The 20,340-nt window shown below is 35.6% G+C and overlaps 1 protein-coding gene across 1 annotated transcript in view; it reads right to left on the bottom strand.

Moving 5' to 3' along the window:
• Positions 1-20,340, bottom strand: part of Hdac9 (histone deacetylase 9) — a 924,083-nt gene that overhangs the window by 104,832 nt on the left and 798,911 nt on the right. The window contains exon 26 of the mRNA XM_033757109.1: positions 13,595-13,713. Within this exon, the coding sequence (XP_033613000.1) occupies positions 13,595-13,713 (119 nt within the window). The remainder of the gene's footprint in view (positions 1-13,594; positions 13,714-20,340) is intronic.

The following is a 20,340-nucleotide window of genomic DNA, read 5'->3' as shown; positions in this document are numbered from 1 at the left end:
TCAACAACAGAGGCAAAATAGTGCAAATAGCAGAGAGAGAAAGTATTTCTCCTTGTTTTCAGGGTCACTTCTTGACATAAATATAAATAGATGATAAATTCTGCCAGCCACGAAGCCAGAAGTTTAGCTCTAGCTCTTTCATAAAATTGATGGTTTATCTTACTTTTGCTTCAGTTTCCTCATCTATAAGGTGGGGATCATACTTAATACCACTTGTCTTAAAGATGAAATAAGAATTATAATGTGCTTACGATAGGTTATATGTATTTACTTAATGCTTGTAGCTATTGCTACTCTAGATAGAAAATTCAGAACCACCGTATTAGTTGGCCTAAATAATTCATTTTCCAAGTGAGGAGTGGAGATATTAATTTTTTTTCAAGAGATACTAAGCCTCTGAATGAGGACTGAATGAGACAGTGGTCTACTACTTCCTAGTTAGTATTTTTGTCATACTCTCCTCCAATGCTCACCATTTCCTCTTACTCCTTTCCATTTTCTTCTTGACTGTTACACAGGAGTAAACGGAAAACCAGAGACGAAAACTGCGATTCGGGTTGCAAGTAAGATATTACTCATTTTTCTTTTCAATATTTTTCTTCACCTGTCTGGGGGTGAGTTACCAGGTCCGCTAGACGCTGTCCACCCATGCCTGGAGGGAATGGTCCTCACCCAGAGACCTTTTAGGTTCAGAAGACACCAGTGACCTGGGGCTAAGTGCTCAGGCAAACTAAAGTATAGGAAGCCAGACTCACCAGCATCCTTAGCCTGTTACTTTGGCCTGGTACTTAGGAGCTGTTAAGTCTGGTACTCAATGATTTACTCTTCAAGTGTCTGCAGTCGTGTCTTTCCCTAATTGCTGATCTCATTTTGCACCCTAGTGCCAAATAGTCCCCCGGAGACTACTGAGTAAAACAACAGGAAAAGTTCCAATAACCATCACAGATCCTTAATAAAATGCAGCTTTTAAAGTAGACGACCTTCCTGGAACCATCCCAAGTAGCCTGAAACTCCTGTTTTCTTTAGGCACTTCGTGTGCCTGTCAGTTACTGAAATTAGCTCCATTTAATAAATGATTCCCTCTGCTGGCTACTTGGGCAATAAAGTAGTTTTAGGGACTCTACTGTGTGCTACATTTAGGTAATTACCCTAAAACAGGAAGGACAAGGCTGGGGGAGAAATTTTTCACTAAAAATAACATCTGAGAAGACTGTTTATATTACATTCAGAAAACTACAAATAAATGAACAGAGCTGGCAATTCATTTTAAATCAGAAATAAGGGATTCTAAACAAGACTGATGGATTTAATATAGTACACAAATATGTGCTATGAATCCTAGATCAGAGAAACTCGCCAAAATATCCTGCAAGGTTAGCGTTATGTAAGAGTTGGCCAAAAAAGATCAAATCCTTAGTGCACTGTCTTGGAGTATTATCTGGACTCCCTGGGGTTACCTTTGTCTTTCCAATATTACCTCTCCCTATTCTTTTATCTTTTCATTTTCTATCTTCAAAGTTTGGATCAGCACTATCAATGATAACTTTCTATATTATGACTCAGAAATAAATACTTTTATGATATACTGTAGTAAGTTTCATTACATTATAATTTTTTAAAAATCTGCTTTGAAAAAGGTAACTGATCAACATGGATGTGGTATAATTCTAACCATTAAGAAATGTTCCTTCACATTTATTCTTATAAAAATCACTTTTATTCTATATAAAAATCTTCAAGATGTTTATGGAAATGTTTCTGAAGTGAAGAAGCCTGCTATATGCCCGACTGTCATTAGCCTGTACTACCTACATTTGTACATGGCTAGCTGGACTGACTGTCATATAGTGTCTGAGAGATTCATTCCAAAACATGCAGTAATCAAAGCGAGGACTTGAAAACTTCACAGCCTTAGGCATTTGTTTCTCTTGCACTATTAAAATAAACACGTAGTTATAGGTGACTCCCTTTGATTGAAAAATCCTCCCTTAAAAATCTGAAGAGATGACAGGAAAAGAGAAATAAGAGCACATAACTCTGGTTGGATGCTACAAGTTCTAATAGAGCTGGTTCTGTGACCTAGGGTAGAATGAAGGTGGGACACGGGATGAAGATGATTCTTTCAACAAACTCTTGCATTTTACTTGGTTTTTAAATGTGTCAGTAATTCAGGTTTTGGGTAACACATTTAGAACATCAGTTTGTGAGGATGAATTCCATTTGTTTGAGCAGAAACATAGCAGATGTCGCCCTGGGACTGAGTAATAGCTTTGGTTTTTGGTAATTTTTTATTGTTATATGTTCACAATACCTAATAATTGCATTCACCTTGGGCAATTAATATATATAATCTTGATCATATCTTAATCATTGTTACATCTCCTATCCTTACCACTCCTTTTCCCCCTTCCCAAGATTCCCTTTGCATTGTCACAAATTCTACATCCTGTTTCCTATCATCTCTTTTATTTTATTCTTTAAATTATTTATAGTTTGAGTTTGTCACGAGAAACCGTGTGATAGTGAACCCTCTGTATCTGATTTATGTCACATAGTATTAGGGGCTCAAGATCCATCCATTTTCCTACAAATTATTCAAATTTATGCTTCTGTATGCTGACTGGTACTCCGTTGTATATATATGCCACCTTTTCTTTAAGTCTACAGTTTCCTGATCAAATTTGCACTGCTCTGTAACTTTGCATTTCATCTGTGTGTGGAAGATCTCTTCTTGCTGTTGTTTGAGTTTTCTCAGGTTCCTAACATAAGTAAATATCAGTGAGGCACTTCAGGATTTTACATTAATGATATCAAGTTTTGTGGAGGTGGCAATAACAAATTTCGGATGTGTTCGGCACAAAGTAACTCGACTGCGGGAAAGGGATCCTGATCACATGTCATAACCCACTGCACAGTTGCTTCAGAAAACTACTCTTGCCTCTGTAGCACCCAATTAGTAGAACCAACATGGCATGAAGCCATACTATAACTCACAATTTCGCACAAGCTGACAGGTTTATGTGGCATTGTGATTTCCAAGGAATAGCTTCAAGAAGACAATCTCCAGGCATTTTGTGACCTAAGTACTAGATTCTGGTCACTTCCTAATAACAAGAACCTTTTTCAAAAATTCTTTGCAATCCTGGATTTAGTACTTCCTCCTGTGCATGGTCTTTCTGGAATATGTACCCAATAAAGATTATCTGCCAATTGCTCTGGGAAGGCTGGGTTTGGGCTGCAGTGAAGCTTTTCCTTCTTGGGCATGTTAGCCTGGAGGTTACCCTTTTTAATCCTGTCTCTCACATCAGCCTTCCTGGCCTTTAGGTTGTGTTCTCTTTACTGTCTGACTTCTCAGCTTCTTTACCTGACATTTTGTAAGATGAGAAAGAGCAAAGTCTTGCATGTTGATAGCTTGGAAGGCAATTATATGTTTCAATCGTTGCTTTTCACACTGTGTATTGAAAATTCTGAGCTCAAGAGAGAACCGATTTCTACAGAGCTCTTTCTACAAGGGATCAGACAGGGTTTATAGAACTCTACCAAGGAACACTTTGTGTTATGTGAGCCAAAAGAACACAGGGAGTTCATGGAAGTGGCTCTTGGTTTGAAATACCTGGAGGAAATATTGGACAGTGGAGGCTAAGTAACTAGCATTTCAGTAATCCTAAGAGATGACTGCACAAGAATCACTGACATCCCTGGTGACTTGTATGTGGCTGGCTATGAGCCCTGTGTCACATGGGATAAGGCTAGAGGTTTTGTTGAAAAGGAGCTGGGAGAGAAAAAGTTATGTGGAATCCTACCTGTATCCTTATAGAGTGCAACAAAAGTAATTAAATATTTCAAAGATTCTAAAATATTTAAATGAGTTAAATATTTTAATATACTGTGTTAATTATCATATGAGATTATAAAAATACTTTGACATATGAATTCTGGAGATAGCTTGTATACAAACTAGGATTCCAAAATTTAATTTATACAGTGTCACTGATGCCTCTGCACAGTGTCACGTCTTGCAAAGCATTTTATCAAATCTATTACTTCATTTGATACTCATGATGGCCTTAAATTTAACTAACACAGACACATTTTAGGTACGGCAGATACGAACAACACGATACAAAAATAAGAATTGTTCACCAACTGGACCCAACTTGTGGCTCGGTCAACTCCAAATCCAAATTGGTCATTTCTTTCTCAAAGTGAGTTGTTCTCAAACTATGAATTCTAGTCCTAGAGTTGCAGCAATGCCTGGGAACTTCGAAATGTAAGTGGTAGGCTTCTCCAGACTTACTAAAAAGACATTCTGGGGTGGGCCCAGCATACTGAGTAAGTCTCCTAGCAAATGCTGATACCTGTTAGCTCAGAGACCACTGCATTAGTCCATAGTGACTCTCTGTCCTGTGAGAATAACAGTGCAAGGAGAACTTCCCTCCAGTACAAGGAACATACTCATTCTTCATAATTTCCTTGACTACTTTATCAGCTACACAGATTCTGGTAAACAATTCTTGGTCACACAGCGGTGGCTCATTCACTTACACTATTGGTGCCAACCTATGACATTACTTAATAGATTTGACTAATTCTTCTTTGTGCTGATTTGATTTGTGAAATGAATTAGCAATCATTTTACTTACAATAATCATTGTAATAAGGAACAAGAGCCTATGGTCATGGAAGTTTCAGACCAAAGAAAAGCAATTTGTGGTTATTTGTTTTGTTAATTTAAATTTATGCTTTCTTGGGATTTCAATCACTAGAAGTCTGGAAAGAAAACATAAAATGGAAATTTCAGCTATAATTATAGCATTTGGTGGGGACTTAAAAAAAATCTCAAAAAGTAAAATATTATGAGTCTAAGATGCCATCAATTAAAAAATAATTGTGACCATTATTTTATATACCACTATTGAAACAAGAAAACATGGTCAATCTAACTAATAATGGAATGCCACCAAGTGCAAGCAGCATCCCAATTTGAGACATGTTAAAATATGAAGAAATACATTTTAGAATTAATGAAATGCAGTACAGTGTTTAATGTACAACTGCAGCTGGCATCCTCCTGCAGGGCAAACTCTGCTTATATATTTTCTTTTCATAAGAAATGTTGATCTGGCCTTAGTTATGGTATATTTATAGTAATTTTGCTCTTCAAATTTAAGCAGTAGTCATCCTAGCCTAAGGATTGTTATATGACATCAGTAACTAAACACTGCAGATGGAAAGTATTCTTCAACAGTTTGGTTTCTGAGTTGTCATATGGTGGAAAGGAAACAGGCAATTGAGTGAAAAAATGAAGGAAAGGTAATAGTACAACATGGAACACTCATTTGCTTGAATGAATCTTTTGATTGTCATTTAGAAATAAAATCACCCCCCAATTTAAGAAACATTACTTCTTATATGCTGGCATTGTTTCATTCTTAACTAGTTACATTTCTTATTTATGTTAGCGATTAAATATATATAAGTGAATTATGTTGCATAAATTTGTAAATGTCATGCAAATCTGCTCTCCCACTCTAACTCTGCAGGAGGCCATGTACTTGCCCAAGAATCTAACAAAGTAACGTGCTGGTATGCCACAAGGTTGAGCGGAAGACCCCCTGACTGGTGCTTGCACAAAATTCTCTATGAAAAACAGGGAAGATGGCCTGCTAATTGGTAAAATAGTAGAAAAGCTCTGCTTACTTTTTATTTTGAAAATTTTTTTAAATGAGAAACTCATTGTTGGGAAAATATTATTTCATTTTCTGTATTTTTACAATTCAGCATATCTATGGTAACTAAAAATGCTACTTATTTACTTGGATATTTTTAGTATTCCACTAAACTACTGGAGAGTATATGAAGGGAGATAGAAAACATGAGCTCAGATTGTGTTTTTTTTTATACTTCAGCTCTATAATGTGAGCAAGGTACTTAATTTTTCTAAAATTAAAAATTCAAATGCTGAAATCTCTGTAGTGATTTCAAACTAATAAAATCTAAGAATATCATAATACTATAATATATAATTTGATATATAATCTGATTTAATAAAAATGAAATTATATACTGAAGAGAAGTACAATGCATAGTTTCTAGCCCAAAAATGCAATTATTTTTACTAAGTATTATTAGTCTACATTCAATAACAATAAAATTACCAGAATGAAATTAATGTTCCTTTTCAGTCAAGAACAATAGCCTTCAAGAAACTGTTGTCTTTCTTAAGCCCCAACCCCAAAATGTGACTTTGGGATTGTTTTCATATTTTGGGGATCATTTGACATTACTCCACAGAGATGTTATTGATTCAAGTCTTTTAAACTGTATTTATTGGCTCTAATTTATATAAGATCCTAAGAGTATCTGCAAATACAGACAACTCAACTTCTTTCTGATTTAGAATCATTTTATTTGTTTTTTCCTTGTCAAATTGCTCTGGTTAGAACTTTCATTACTATGCTGAATGCAAGTGAAAAAAATAGACACCTTTATTTTATTCCTGATCTTCCAGGAAAAGCTTTCGGCTTCTTACAAATGACTATGATATTAGCTATGGGCTTTTCATATATGGTCTTTATTGAATTGAGGTACATTCCTTTTATATCTAATTTCTTCAGAGTTTTTACTATGAAAGAATGTTGAATTTTGTTAAATGACTTTTCTGCATCAATTAAGGTGATGATACAGTTTCTATCCTTTATTCTATTAAATGATATATCGCACTCAATGATTTGCCTGTATTAAACTATCCTTGCATTCTGCGGGTAAGTCCTACTTGATCAAGGTGAGTGGTCCTTGTAATGTGCCTTGAATAATTTTTTGATACTTTGTTTATAGTTGTTTAAGATGTTTTTCTTATTAATTGAATTTATTTCTGATTCTTAACTATATTTACAGTTCATTTGTTAAACAGACCTCACTGGGTACTTTGTTCTGTGTCAGCCTATTAAAAATGTCAAGGATAGAGTGCAGCTCAATATACCAAAATATACAGAGCATTTAGGTAAGCAAGGACTGAGGTATCCTCATCACAAAATAATCACAAATTATTTTCTTTTGAAAGCATTGATATTTATTACAGCTGCCCTTGAATGTATTACAAAATAATCATACATATAGATAAGGAAATGTGAAATAATCATACATATAGATTTAGAAATGTGAAATGCATGCATTTCTCCTGCTAAACTGACTCTTTTTTTTTTTTTTCAGTATCAGGGGTCAAACCTTGGACCTTGCACTTACAAGGCAGGTGCAGCACCAGTGAACTAAATCCCCAGCCCTAAAGTGACTTTTAATTAAACGGACAATGCACTTACTATTTACCTAGACTCCTGCATTGTTTCCTAAGATCTCTAGCCATCTTCTTATTTTAGTCAAAGAAGAACCTAAAATACCTTCAAATAAGTTACAATATTTATGTTGTATATCATGTATTCATTTAAATGCCCATATTTTCATTTAATGTTTACATTGTTGAAATGATATAAAAATAAAATTCAAAACTATTGATTTGGAATACTTAATCATTTATTCCATGTTTTATATATATATATAAATATTATCTCTGTATTTCAGTGCCATTTCTTTGATTAAAAAACTAATTTGATTAAAAAGTTAAAGAGACAAGCTTGAAATTTGTACACAGATGTCCGACCAAAAAAAAAAGTCCTTCTGTACTCTTTCAATTCCTCATGTAAATTTCAAGTATAATATTTAAAGGATTCAATAATCTTCTACTTTCCTTCTTTTCTGCATAGGAAAGGATGAAATTAGTTCATTTTAGGAATTAGAATCTAGCAGGTGTTAATAACTGGGAAAACTCAGTACTTTTGCCCAAGGCAAAATCATAACTTCCCCATTAATCCTTATAGACTTTTCAATATTATTTCTATTAAAGGAAGACTTTATTAAACAAAGTTACTACTGTCAGAAACAATTTTCAGAAACATGAGAACATGTTAATTAAAATAATAAAAGATATATCAATATGTAATTCCAAACCAAAAGAGAAGTGATGAGGAAAATAGCAATGAGTAAAAAACAAAACAAGGGCCAGGGATGTAGCTCAGTGGTTCAGTGGCCTGCCTTGCAAGCACAAGGACTCGAGTTCAATCCCCAGTACCAAAACAAAACAAAACAAAACAATGACATTCTATTTCATGTAACACTGAACAGGAGTATATATATGTTAGTTTTCATCATTTGAAACAATTCTATTGAGAGTAGATTATGTGCCATGTCCTGGGCTAGTTTCTTGAAACATAACATAGAAGTATATGGAAGAGTGCTTAAACCAGTGGTAACACTTTGTGGACAGGACAACACTTTGAATGACCAGTGCTGCATGATCTCACTCAAGGATTTCAGATTAATCTAAAAGAACAGAAGCACATAAAGCTTAAGGTTGATCCTTCAAGAAATGTATCTGTTAGCTGACTCCCAGACACTCTTCATTCTCAGAGGACAAGACACAGATTTCCCCATTAGAGATAATAGTAAATGACACAGCTGCCAAAGAGATCTATCATATATGCTGAAATACACTCAAATTAAAAAATATGATCATGCATATAACAAAACACATAAGTAAATGTGATGAAGTTCTTTATAAGGTGTGACACTGAGGAGAACATCAGAGATTTAGGAGAGCCATGAGCAATTTAAGGAAGGTATAGAGTCACTGGTGAAAAAGAACAAAAAAGAATCAACTTCACTAAAATATACATCCAGTTCTAGTTCAGTCTACATTTGACTCTGTGGATAAACAAAATGTGTAGAGAGAGGGCCTTTTGTGATGCAAACCCTTGCACAGTTGTGCACATGGGATGAAGCTCATACATGCATTATTAACTGATGACACAGACCAGCACAGCCTTGTATGTTTAAACGGTATTTGTCTCTTGGCACTGATTGAATCAGTACTCAGCTTTTTAGAGGCTTAGTTTTCGAGGACAACTAATGAGAGAATCTTTGTACTTTTCGAAGGGCAACTCAGAACCAAGTGTGAGTTCGTTTATACAGGTGGCTACTTTCAACAGCCCCCCCACACACACATTCACAAGGAGGGGAAAGAAGAGGATTACCAAAAATCAGCCATTTTATACCAAGGAGAAGACAGTAATTCAAGCCACTAAGATGAGTTATTTGACACCTCTCCACTATTATTTGGCAAAATAACACTATATACTCTGAAGGATATGGTTTCTATCTCAAGAACTGTAAACTAACTAAAAGAATATGTTGTATAAGTTTATAAAAGCAATTTTTTTTTACTGGATGCACTATCATCTCACGATGACTTTTGCATGATTCCAAAGAAAAATTCTTGTGCATGTGATAAAAGCAGTTTGCACACAGGAATTCATTATATGACACAAATAAAAACAGAGCATATATACATGCGTGGAAAGGAAAAATATTTTGCTCTAACTTTAATTTGAACTAAAACCTCCTTTTTAAAAAAGTTAACAACACTATAAAGCCAGGGGATGCTGCAATATCAATATCAATGTTCAATCCATTTTATTGTTTGAATATGGCTCTTAGTTGTTGTGGCAATATTCTTAACTGTATCGTGAAGACAATTAGATCTGAACCTGAGCATTTAGAAGGGTAAAATGATAACCTCTAGGTAAAGTGTGAGGCAGCAAACAAAGCTATTTATTCCTTTCAGGTTGCAATTTAATTATGGTCTTTATTTGAAAGAACAGCACAAATTTTAAATAAGCAATTCAGATACCTTATTTAAAACTTTAACAAAACCAATTCCAGTATTTTTGTGGTTGCCCAGTAAAGTATGTAATATATAAAGAAATTAAAGAAGAAGAGCTGGGCATGGTGGCACATCCGTGTAATCCTAGCACTTGGGAGGCTGAGGCAGGAGGATTACCAAGAGTTCAAGGCCAGGCTAGACTACATAGCTACATAGTGAATTTAAGGCCAGCCTGAGCTACATAGTGAGAACTTGTCTCAATATGTGTGTGTGTGTGTGTGTGTGTGTGTGTGTGTGTGTGTGTGTGTGTGTGTGTGTGTGTGTGTGTGTGAGAGAGAGAGAGAGAGAGAGAGAGAGAGAGAACTAATCATGAATTACCTTTAGTTTTAAATTACTACTATGTTTGGGCTTAGACTTGTCATAGCACCTTACCTTTATTTTTTTCATAATCAGGCATATAATTAGATATTTCAAATAAACAAAAAACTTTGTTTGACTTGATGTCTCTTTTCCTTTCAGATATATCTAATGAAATTGTTTTAAAAGGTTGACTCAATGTGCTATAAAAATAGAATTTTAGCATGTATGACGTTACTACTATGTTTGGGCTTAGACTTGTCATAGCACCTTACCTTTATTTTTTTCATAATCAGGCATATAATTAGATATTTCAAATAAACAAAAAACTTTGTTTGACTTGATGTCTCTTTTCCTTTCAGATATATCTAATGAAATTGTTTTAAAAGGTTGACTCAATGTGCTATAAAAATAGAATTTTAGCATGTATGACGATAGTATTCTCAAAGTGATAATCTAAAACCATTAAGTATTCTGCTTGGAGAAAAATTAGTTTAGTAAGAATTGAAAAAGTTTAGGACAGGAATTTGCTTTTGTATTCTTCTACTTACTTTTTAGCTCATTTCTAAGTTCCTTTTGGGATTCCCACAAACGGAGAATGACTTCTGGCACAAGACAGTGAGAGCCCTATTTTAATTGCCTGTCCAGAACTTTCAGACCAAAGTAAGACAAATACATCTTCCAGATGGTTAGAAAGCAAACAAAGAAAGCCAGTAGTGAGCCACTTGGGGCATAACTAAGAGCTGCACATGAATACCAGCTTCTACACAGTAGCACCACAGCCTCTCCAGAAAATAATGCTGGTGAGCTGAGGCCCACAGTTATCCAGAAGTGAGACTCTGTTTTTAGTATCTCAGACCGTGATAGTGGAATTAAAGTGTTGGGCACCAATGTGTCGCTCTAGAGTGTGATCCCAACTTTCTATGCATTTGATTAAATAGTTATGTCTTTAATGAAAAAAAACAGTGAATGCCTCTCACAATGTCATCTTACGACACATTCAGGATGAGGCTTTTGGTTTTAATCCCAGATATTTCAGATATTATAATAAATTGTTTTCTCACCTATGAAGTATATGAGGAACTTGGTTGGACCAACTTTTCCATAGTCTCTTTGGATGCTAAGACCCTCTCTTCTTATTATATATCTTTTACTTATTAAATGGCAAACATTCAACAACAGAGTAATTATTATATTACTAAAAATGCATGTGCATTTGCTTTTCTTAGGAAACAGGTACCTGGCATAAAAGTACACAGTCTCTGGAATAGAAAAAATGTCCACTGGAAGAAGTAGATAAGCAGTTATCAGTAGGAGGGAGATGGAAGGACTTTATATACTCAAATTTATTCTGGAATAGAAAGCAACAGAGTCTCCCTAAATGGTTAGAAAATACTGTGGGCTTCATTACGATGTACTTGCTATTGTCGGAATCACAAATGTCTCCCACAGGGTGAGACACAGACCCTGGGTTGAAGGCTGAGTCCCCAGCTTGATGTTATTGGGAGTTGGTGGCACCTTTCAGAAGTGTGGCCTAGTGGAAAATCTATAGTCCACTGGGGGGTGGAAGAACCCCACTCGCATCCTCTCTTTCACTCTGTGGCCATAAGCAAAGGGTTTTGCTCTGCCATATGTTCCTTGTCATGATGTGTTGTGCTACTGGCCCAAAAGCAACAGTACAACTGACTATGGACTGTCCCCTTCAAAACTGTGAGCCAACATAAACCTTTCTTTATAAGTGGATTATCTCGGGTGATTTATTACAGTACTAGAAAGTTAAAATAGTATTGAAGCTAAAGGGGGTAGAAACCATATTTCACATGTCTATTCTAGCTTCCAACATGACATTTGAGATTTGAATTTGACTCAGCCAAAAATGGACAAACAAAAAAATTTATTCCCTTACCTAGTTTAGACAAATGGGCATGTTATAAATTGCCCTGTAGGCAAGGAGAAAGCCTCCGAGATTGACATTGCTCCCTTCTGAGAGATGTTCTTAGATTTAACGGCAAGGAACACCTTTTTTCTAGATTTCTGTCTTGGCTTTCCATGTGTTTTGTATTGTTTGGGTTTTTCTTAATTCAGGGTACAATTTTATTTTCTTTATTTAAACTAAAGTATTCACCAGTCTAGCCCCAAATGAGTTTTATCTACAGTGGAAAGGCTGACTTCTATTTGAGTTGAATTCCATAAACAACAACAGAGAAGGAGCGTAAAGATATTCGATATGAGCAAACACCTCCTTATACAATTTGACTAAAATTATGCATTGTTATGTTTTTTTCTTTTCTTTTTGTAGTTGCCTGTTTAAATATGTTTTCAATAGACAACAAGGCACCAAGAACCCTGGGTAAATAACAGATGTTAAAAATAGCTACTACCTAACAATGTTACTGGAATAATTAGAGTGCAGAAAGCTCTCTCATATGAGAAGCCAACTAAAAACAAAGGTTGGCATGATGCTGTTTCTTTGATTCTTTTCAAATTAATACAGCACACTTGTTCCAAACTCATCTCTCCCACTTAAAGCTATTTGGACTGTTTTTGCTTTGTTTGCTTTTTGACTTCCCCTAAAATATACAATAGTGGATCCTACTCTTTGTGTGATTTCCCCTTTATGTTACTAGTACCAGCATACATTGGTATACGTGGGTTACACATATGCCTTGCTTTTATACTCAGAGCAGGGAAATTATTCTTAAAAGAAAAGACAGCAAGGTGGTTCTCACCAGGCTGAGACTGGACAAAGACCACAGAAAGATCCTGGAATGGAAAGCCAAATCTCACCAAGTAGGAAGGAAAAAGGCAAATATAAGGAAGAAACACTTGAAAAGATGCAGGAATAGAGTTCTCTCATAAAAACTTTAATTAAAATTGCTAACATGAAAAAAAGAAAGAAAAGCCTAATTTTGAGCCAGATTCCACTGAGTCATGTTATTCAAATGCAATATAATATGAATTTCATTTCTTTGTGTGGTATGTGGCTGCTAAAAAACACAGCAGGAAAGTTCATCTTTGCAACACCACAGAAGACCAACAGCAACTCCAAGGATTATCCATAGACAGCACAGAGCCTTTGAGTGGGGAGGATACTTTTACAATCAAACCTGGAAGACTGTATCATTATTCAGAAATAACTATCGCTAGCCCCAGGTACACTGGAATAAAAACAGTAACTTCCATTCTCCTCCTACAAAGCTCCAGCAGCTTTTCTAGACTCATGACTTTCAGTTAACATACTTTAAGCAGAAGATTATCACATCTGCCTTTAATGAAGAAAGAGACTCCTGAAGGTTATGAAGGTTCTGACATGTCCCATCGATTCTGCCAAAAGACACTGTTCACCTTTCCTTACAGGCCAGTTTCCATAGAGGTATGAACTGACAGAGCAATAAACATGATCTGACTCATTTTCAAACCTCTTACTAAATTTTACCTAACTCAAGTAAAACATATTGCCTATCTTAATGACCTAAAAGAATGATCATAGCATTCCTTACAGATCCTGAAAGAAATACTTACACTTTGCTGTTACTTTGTACCCACCCAGAGGAGGGGTGTGGCCTTCTAATGCATCAAATCCAGCGGAAACCAGGACCATGTCTGGAACAAACTCTTTGGCCACAGGCATCACGACAGTCCTGTAGAGTAAAAAAGACAACCAGTCACATGTGGGAATGACGAATGCCTTTAATATTGCTTAGTGAAAACGATTTGGCACAATCTCAAGAACATCCCAAGAATAAAGAAAAAGGGGAAAAATAATATTTGAATAGACCAAAAACTTATCATTTCCTTAATGCTGCATCACTGTTATTTTAGCATCCCAAGTCCTTCTTTTTTCTCTCACCGTTTTTCTTCCTATTAAAAAAAAAATACTCTGCAGGTACATTCAACAGCCCATCATATAACATGCACATCTGTAGCTGTTTTATCCTTCTGCCTAAAAAATAAAAATTAAAAAAAGCTCTGCTTCTTCCTAGGGAGTGACTAATGTTTTACAGAGGACAGAAGAAGCTTTAGCAAAAACCTAGCTTGCCCTGGTTAGTGAGAACTCGGTGTAAATTTGAACTATAAATTTCTTTTGGGAAAAAGTTTGCTTTTCCAACTTTTTAAGAAATATTTTTAAATATTTGTCATGGTAGGGGGTGACTCTTGCAAAGGAAAAACACAAAATTCCCTTAATAGAATCCAGACTATAATGTTAAGTGAGTCCAAGGTCAGACACACCAGGAATGTGGCGGTCTCATCCATGACAGCTGCCCTCTCTGGCCCCGCTCAGATGGGTCAGTACTGACCTCCTCCGTGCTCTCAGGTCTCCCTCACCCCTGCTCAACAGGGCTAGGTTTGAGAGGTGTGTGTGTGTGTGTGTGTGTGTGTGTGTGTGTGTGTGTGTGTGTGAGAGAGAGAGAGAGAGAGAGAGGGACAGAGAGACAGAGAGACAGAGACAGAGAGACAGAGAGACAGAGAGAGAATGGAAAATGACTATTCGCCACAGAACTTTATAAAAAAATTTAAAACCTTTAAAGTAGGCTTCAAGACCAGCATGCCATCATAAAAATTCATATTTGAAGCACTATTTAATAAAATGAGGAAACTACACACAATCATGAAATTTAAAAGTAGTAAGATCGTTTACTGTGTGTGAGAAATAAATAAAAAGGTACTAAAATAGTGATCCTTGAGCAGTAAATTATTTTTGTTTGCGAGTTTCCAAAATGTTCTACAACGATCCTATATCAACTTCATATTTTAAAAATCTAAATTGCATGTCATCAGTGGGAAGCTGTTGAATGCAGAAAATAAAATATTGGAACTATCTAGAGATATAAATGAATAAAACATTATTTTTATAACTACTGCTATCATACAAGTTCCATCCTTCAAGCTCATAAATGCACATGAAAGTGATTTCCATGATGGTCCTTCAAATAACGGGAAAACCACAGAAAGTTGAATAGAACATCAATGAAACTAAGTAAAAACCCATAATTATTTACTATGTATAAGTTCATTGATTTTTTTTCTTCAATAAAATTAGGACACTCTAATACAACCATGTTGTCTACAGAGTGACATTTTTTTCTCTTCCCACTGATATCAACTTTTATAGTTTTTGTTAAAAATATTACAAGCAGTTAGCTATTTTTTCAGATAAATGAAATGGTCGTGCATTGTTGAGATGTTGGAATAAGTTTTTCTTTTCATGAATCAAGAATACTTTATCAGGATACACTTTGGTTAATCTTATGTACTCTCTTAGGGAACAAATGATTTGGTTTCTGTCTAAAGCAAGTAGCAAGTTTATTATGTAGATCATTCCTGAATTCACACACACATGGGTTTTACATTCTCACAAAAGTTTCCAAAATACTCCATCTTTCAGGACTGATCTTATACATCGAATTCAGTCCAGAAAATAAGAAAGTGATGGAAATTTTTGAAAAAAATTGTCTGATTGACTTGCACTTAAAATTATATATACAACTAAGGGCCGGGGTTTAGCTCAGTGGTGCTGCTGCCTGCCTTGCAAGCTCAAGGACCCACGTTTGATCTCCATACCAAAATTAATTAATTAATTAATTTTAAAAATTATATATACCTAGAATTGTGTCTAAGTGATAGATGTTTGTTTAATGATATAGCTGGGCATGATTAGAATAGAGCTGTGTGAAACTATGCTGCAAAATATGCCACGAAGAACCAAATGGCAGCAGATATTTAGGAAAGGTGACACTGGTGAGGGTCATTCAACAAGTATATAATGAATGTTTACTATGCTACAAATACTTGTTTTGGCAAAAGTGTTCAATTTTGAACTGACTTTTACTACTGATATTTAATACTTCTCTGATAAACTGATGAAATTAACTCCATATATCTTTTTTTAGTTTGACAATTATTTCAGGAGTGCCCAGGGAAGTGTCTTCACTCTATTTATGTCAGATTGATAATGATTCAAGACAATTATAGTATCACCTACTGTTTGAAGATCCTTTATAAAACACATATTGAAATGTAATTGCCATTGTAGTATGAAGAGGAGGGTCCTCTAAGAGATGATTGGACTATGAACGGATTAATGCCATTATCATGGGAGTGTGGTCTTGCGAAAAGGAGGAGACTGGCCCACTTTCTCTCTTTCTGTATCCTCTGCATGCCCGCTTGCCCTCCCACTACATTATGACACTGCCCAGAGGCCCCCACCAGATGTCGACACTACAGTTTTAGACCTCTGGAACCATTAGTGAAGTCATTCTTCTGTATTATCTAGTTTCTCTTATAGCGACACAAAATGGACAAGACAAGGGACGAAAAGACTAAAAGATATATTAGAATACTGAGTAGAAAAAACAGTGTCATTTTTCTGAAATCAGGTCCTTGACCTCAGGAGACATTCATTTAATTTTCTTACAGAATTTGGCTTTCTTCATAAAGATAGCAAACAGTGCATCTCTGTTTGGTACTCATCTTTCTCAATATTACACGGAAAAGAAAATATATCATGTTTCTCTAAACTAAGACCTGACTTACAGAGTACACACCAAGCAAAATAGTGATGGCAGGTAAAGCAAGGATAGGCTGACTTGGGCTGGCATTTTAATCTTCTACTTTTCAAGGCTGATTACTTTCCAAATAGATCTTATATTTAGGGAAACTGGGTAGAAATATATTTTTGAATTTGTAGTTTATAACATGCACATAGAGATAATGTTACTTTTATATTTATACATGCCCTATCATAAATTTCCTAAAAATAGTGATGCCTCAGTCACAAGGAACAGAGTCACTGCCAATGTATTATTTTCTAATATTAATCTCCAACCAAAGGTTCCAATGATTCTTGGAAAAGTGGTTGATTTCAGGACTGCATCACAAAAAATACAAAGTGACTCTGCAACATTTTATGGTCTCAGAGAGCAACAAAATGCTCACAAAGGGATGAGGACATGTCAGTAGGGCATACGAATTAATGAAATTGAGATTCCAATGGCTAACACTAAAACAATTTTAGGAACAAAATACATAATAATAGTATTTGGTTAGAATCCATAGAATCAAATAAGTATCCATGAGCTCACGGTATCATACATAAATAACTGAATAAACAAAGAGGAGAGAAAGTATCTCTTCCTTATAGAGAAATATCAGCTAATCTATGTAGAAGAATTGAAGGAATAGAAAATCACCATTTGAAGATATAAGTAATTGATAGAGCTAAAATTCATAGATGGATACTAAAATTAGTATGCAGAACACTGAGGAGAAACATGATATTCATATATACCAATGTATCTTCCCTAAGAAGTTACAAAGAAAATTAAAAAAAAGAAACTCTCAATAAAGAAAACTGCAGGCATCACCTAAACTATTTAACATCTCCAGTGATATGATACATGAGTAACAATACTCCCTATATGATGTTCTAGGAAAGGTAAGTCTGTTCTATTCTGTAGTATTCTTGTTAAAAATATATAACCTCAAATCTAATAATGAGAAAACATCAGGGAAACTTAACCTGAAGGCCACTGAACAAATTGTCAAGCACTTGTCTTTGAAAGTCATTGCCATTCAAAACAAAAAGGACTAAGGAATTGCTAAAGATCAGAGGATAATAAGGGAGGTTTGGCATCTAAGATTGGATTGGATGCTGGGACAAAAAAAGATAATAGAGGAAAAGCTTCAGTCCTATGTAATTTTTATATTTAGCTAATGGCACTGTATAAATATTATTTTTTAAATTTTTACATGATTACTGACTATATTTTTAACATTGGGGATCCTGGGTATCAGACATACATAGATGCTATTATTTTGACAATTTTTCTATATTTTTATATTTATATTTTCCAATATGATTTCAAAATAAAATATTAACAAGCATCAGATTGTGTGTGTGTGTGTGTGTGTGTGTGTGTGTGTGTGGAAGAGTTGTCAAGAGAGTTTTGTTGTTTTGATTTTTTTTTGTCTTTTTTCTTTTAACAAATTCCAGAAGAGGGAAATTGACTAGGAGCATACTGAAAAAATGAAACAAAAGGAAAAGTACCCTGAATATGCCATTGAGGGGCGCACAGAAGAGTGAGGAGGCACTACCCTATGCAATCCTATTGAGGAAGAGGGTATAGTGAAGGGGAAAAGGGAAGGACTCAAAACAAGAAATCAGGAAAACATCAGTCAGTTATGAACACCGGACTATATCTCGATCTCTTAATTATCTTTTCTCTATACTTCCAACTATGAAAAATACTCAGATTGTCACTTTCTTTAAGAAAAGGATAAGCAGGGCATGTTAACACAGCCTACAATCCCAGTGCTCAGGGAGGCTGAGGCCGAAGGATTAAATGTTAGATCTCAGCCTGAATTTAGCTGAGTTAGTGAGTCAGAGAGACCTTGTCTCAAAAATTTAAAAAACAATTTAAAAATCATAAAATTTAAAAATATTTAATTTTTTTTTAAATTTAAAAGGGAATGGGAATATCATGCAGTGAGAATGTTCTGGGTTCTAGCCCTAAAATAGAAATGATATAGTCAGAAAAGTCCCAATCAGTAACAGTGAGGGTCTACATTCTGAGGGAAAGTGAATGCTAAATTCTGATTCTGATTCCAGCCATTCCTTGAAAATAAATAAAAATACTCTGTCGTGTAAGGATTTAGGTATTTAACTCCAATATACCCTTTCCGGAAAAAGTTACATGAGAATGTACTTCGAATAAGTCAAAGAAACAGGCATATGACAAAATAGTTGGCATGCCACGGGAGAATGGTGATCCCCTAATGACGTGTACAAATATGCCTTTGCTAGAAAACAAATGATCCAAGAGTGGTACTAGCATGTATGCTTTTTCTATCTTCCCCCAACCACTCGTGACTCTGTCGTGCTCTTCTCTGAAGCGCAAACTTCCTTCTTCCCATGTCTCCATTCCAGGTGAAGCCCATACTACCTATGCTAAGTACAACGACTTTATGAAAATAAAAGAATCCTAGTACTAGCAAAGGTAGACATATCACATGGCTAACTGGGATATCTTTCCATGAGATCTGGAGCAACTGCTTTCAATTCTGAAGTTCCTCAGTTGGAATCAGACCTCTGGAATGATTTTATCTCTAGCCAAAGGCCAAACCATTGACTTCACTGAAAATGAGTCAAGTGAAGTGCTGTCCTCAAGATGAACCACACAAGCGATTTCCCATGACTCACTGCAGGTCCAGAGTGAACAGCATAAAGTTGGAACCTATTCATTTGACACACTCAGCTGCAAGAAAGGAACAACTTAGGAGCTCTATCCTGGCTTTAAGGAATTGAAGGCTCCACGGCCTGCAACTCTTAATTTTAAAGCATTTCAAAGCATCTTAATCTAGACACACCCAGCAATACTGCTACCTTCTTTCAGCAGACATTCCTTGAGCCTTTGCTTTATGGGATGCACTGGGATAGAACTGGGATTCAAAGATACAAATAAATCATACCCCTGCGTACAAGAAGATCATGGATGAGAAGCAAAGGAGCGGAAATATAACTCTGAGGTATGGTGTAGCAAATACTCAGGCATATACAATGCACCAAGAAACAGAAAGTGGGCAACTAGCAGAGACGAAACAATATGGTTCCACTCAAGGGAAGAAGAAAAGTGAGTCAGACATTAGTGTAGGTAGTGGCCAGGGAAAAACGTAAGATAATGCTGCCGATGGAGAGCAAGGTCAAAGGCATAGAAACTTGAAAGGGCACTAAAATAATTTGCTATGACTGGGGCATATGGCACCTAATATGCAGCAATGGAAGAGGAATCTGTAAGGCAAGGGGACCTCAAGCTCCACATTTCTGAAATAGAACTGGAGAGCCTAACGCTTAGGAATCTGGGAAGGAAGGAACAGGGGTGTTGTCAAGTGTTCCAAGAGCTGGAGGGTGGACAACTCTATAAATGTGCCATGAATTTCAACATACTTGCTCTTTTCATTCAACAAATCTTTAACAGCCACCTGTGATGTGCATGAAGCACCGTCGCTGGTCAGGGTTCTGACAACGTTCTTGATCTCTTTCTTTCATACAGTTATGTTTTACTAGGGGAAGAAGACAGTGTAAAACAAACAAGTAGGCATATACATACTATGGGCTCAGGAGAAAAGTAAATTATAAACAAGCTATGGTGGCACATGCCTACAATTCCAGAACTCTGAAAGCTGAGATAGGAAAATTGTAAATTTGAACCCAGCCTGAAACTTAGTGACAGTGAGACCTTGTCTCAAAAAAAAAAAAAAAAAAAAAAAAA

The sequence above is a fragment of the Fukomys damarensis genome, unplaced genomic scaffold (assembly GCF_012274545.1).
Source record: "Fukomys damarensis isolate Sample0158 unplaced genomic scaffold, DMR_v1.0_HiC HiC_scaffold_4, whole genome shotgun sequence".
NCBI lineage: Eukaryota > Metazoa > Chordata > Mammalia > Rodentia > Bathyergidae > Fukomys > Fukomys damarensis.
This window is presented reverse-complemented; position numbering and strand designations above follow the sequence as displayed.